The sequence below is a fragment of the Sinocyclocheilus anshuiensis genome, unplaced genomic scaffold (genome assembly GCF_001515605.1).
Source record: "Sinocyclocheilus anshuiensis isolate Anshui unplaced genomic scaffold, SAMN03320099.WGS_v1.1 C33086707, whole genome shotgun sequence".
In the NCBI taxonomy this organism is placed as follows: domain Eukaryota; kingdom Metazoa; phylum Chordata; class Actinopteri; order Cypriniformes; family Cyprinidae; genus Sinocyclocheilus; species Sinocyclocheilus anshuiensis.
This window is the reverse complement of record NW_015621665.1, coordinates 1-2430: the sequence shown is the minus strand read 5'-3', so window position 1 is coordinate 2430 and position 2430 is coordinate 1. Positions and strand designations below refer to the sequence as shown.

At 37.4% G+C, this 2430-nt stretch overlaps 1 protein-coding gene across 1 annotated transcript; it reads left to right on the top strand.

Moving 5' to 3' along the window:
- Window positions 1-6: 6 nt before the first annotated feature.
- Window positions 7-2090, top strand: LOC107683247 (atypical kinase ADCK3, mitochondrial-like; the record flags this gene model as incomplete). The annotated part of the gene is made up of 2 exons (XM_016479311.1): window positions 7-72; window positions 1879-2090. Coding segments are annotated over exons 1-2 (277 nt in total), but the record flags the coding sequence as incomplete, so codon positions are not given.
- Window positions 2091-2430: the final 340 nt, after the last annotated feature.

Below are 2430 nucleotides of genomic sequence, written 5' to 3'. Positions count from 1 at the left end.
AGATGTGATGCGACGTGAGCTGGCGCTGGAGTGTGATTACATAAGGGAAGCCAAGTGTGCTCGGAAATTCAAGTGAGTGGGCAAAAACAACCGGGAGACATTTTTCTCACTGCTAATTCAGAGCATCCCATCATTCTATATGTTAATCTACCCCTCTATAAAATCCCGGGCGGCTGTGGGCTCATAGACGGCCTACAGGACATTTAAGACTGCCATGTGCCTCATACCCAAGCTAAATCTATCCTGTACCATAATGCCTTTGAAAGGAAGGTTTACACACACGAAAATAAACACTACAACTGCTCAGAATGATTGTTCACTTCTGTATCCTCATATAACAGCTTCTCTGGAGCGTTGTGGCCTTAGCGCAGGGCTAAAAATAACCACCTAGCTTGTAGGCCAGGGATTGAATGATTTGATCTTAAGGAACCGTTTGCGTGCTGACATATTTTAAATATAGCACAAATGGAAATAATAAACATTGACAACATGCCCGTACCCTATGTCCTGTCCTCTACTGGGACCCTGACTTTACAGGGAGGGTGAAGAATGAAACGCATGTTCCAAGAGAGAGATATAGTTACGTACATGCCTTCAGGGTGAGATGTGTCTTTTACTTTTGAGTAGACCAATGAGACTCTCAGTGTTCAGCAGATAAGCTCTTTTCAAAATGATGTAACACTTTTGTTTCCTGCAAGTATTGACGTAGTGTAAACACAGCCTTGCATCCGAAAGAGCTGAGGAAATAATCAAACACTTCTTCTAGAATATCCGCTCTTTGTCAGGTAGCCCCATTGATTTTATTGAGTTGGTTCATTTGGACAGTTGCCCTTTAGATGATCTGTGATTTACTGTTGATAACCTCACAGAATCTATATTTCCAATCTATTTGAAAAGTTTTAAATGCAGTTTAACAGTAACTATCCAACTTATCAGTCCTCCGTAGACTTAGATTAGAAAAGAGCAAAAGATCGAAGTCTGGAAACAGTTGCTAATTGGTCAAGTTAGTAAAGCTTTATTTAAAGATTTCTTAAAATGGTGTTTGCAATGTAGTTTTATAGAAAACACGAATGTAATAGAATAATATAAATTGTACAAATAAAGGCGAGGCTTGGCGACGGCTCAGTTGAACCGGTTCAGTAAAGATTCATCGTTCATTTTAGTCATCATTCAGTAGTGTTTACGTTACTTTCTTATTCAGTATTTTTGTCTTGTTTTCAAGTACAAATATCTAAATGTTCTTAAATCAGTATACATTTATTTGAGATGCAAAAATAATATTTTTGAAGAAATTTGTCAAAACTAAGTGCGTTTTATGTTTAAAACAAAAAAAATGTCTGCTATTAGAGATAAACTTGTTTTCCCTTTGAATGAAGTTTAGTTTTCCTAGCCCATTGGTAGATATTTTTCTTATTTTAGGGAATAAATTTGATAATTTCTCAGAAAAGAAAACTTTATCTTATGGCATTTTGTGTCTCAAGAAAATATACCATACATTTTTTTTATGCATTTCTAAAAATATTGAGGAAGAAAATTACTTTGCAATGCAGAAGTGTGCAGCTAACATGCATATATATTTCATGTAGCTAGATACATTTTCAAATAGCTAGCTTGACTGTATTTCAAAGCTGACGTACCCATTATTACTTGGCAAGCTATAATTTAAAGCTGACGTACCCTCGTTTTTGGCTTCATTGTGGATATCCTCACACCCAGAGAATAGAGTCTCGGATTTTCCCACATCCCTTTAGAAGCAGACGTGTGTGTGTGTGTGTGTTCATCATCACGTCCTGTCTTTGGTGCACGTGCGGGGTGGCATGCTTTTTCGGAGATGCTGACTTATGCTCAGTGACTCAGAAGCTTTGTGGTTTTTGGCAGGGAACTCCTGAAAGATCACCCCTTCTTCTACGTGCCAGAGGTAATCGACGAACTCAGCAGCCAGCACGTCCTCACCACCGAACTGGTGCCTGGATTTCCCTTGGATCAGGCTGATGGACTTTCACAAGAGTTGAAAAATGAGGTATTCACCAGTGCTGGTAAAACTGGTTTTGCAATGAATGAAGTGAAACCAGACCATTATATCTACCAGGGTATCTGCAGGATTTATTAAATCAAATTTGAGGCTTTTTAAGACCTTCACAAATAAAATTAATACTGTATGAGTGGGTTAGGGCAATGTCTATCCATCTACAAACATTCAAAACATTATTTATAATTGGATTATTAATCGGTTACTACCTTATTGGGCTAGAAAACCTATTTTTAGCTTACTTTCTAGTACTTTCAGTTCTCCTACTGTTATTTACAGTAATTTGCTTATAGCATTTGTTTAGCAAGTTATAGAAGCACATTAAAATTTGGTGTTGTATCAGGCAACATTGTATTCTTCTACAAACCCGATTCCAAAAAAGTTGGGACACTGTACAAATT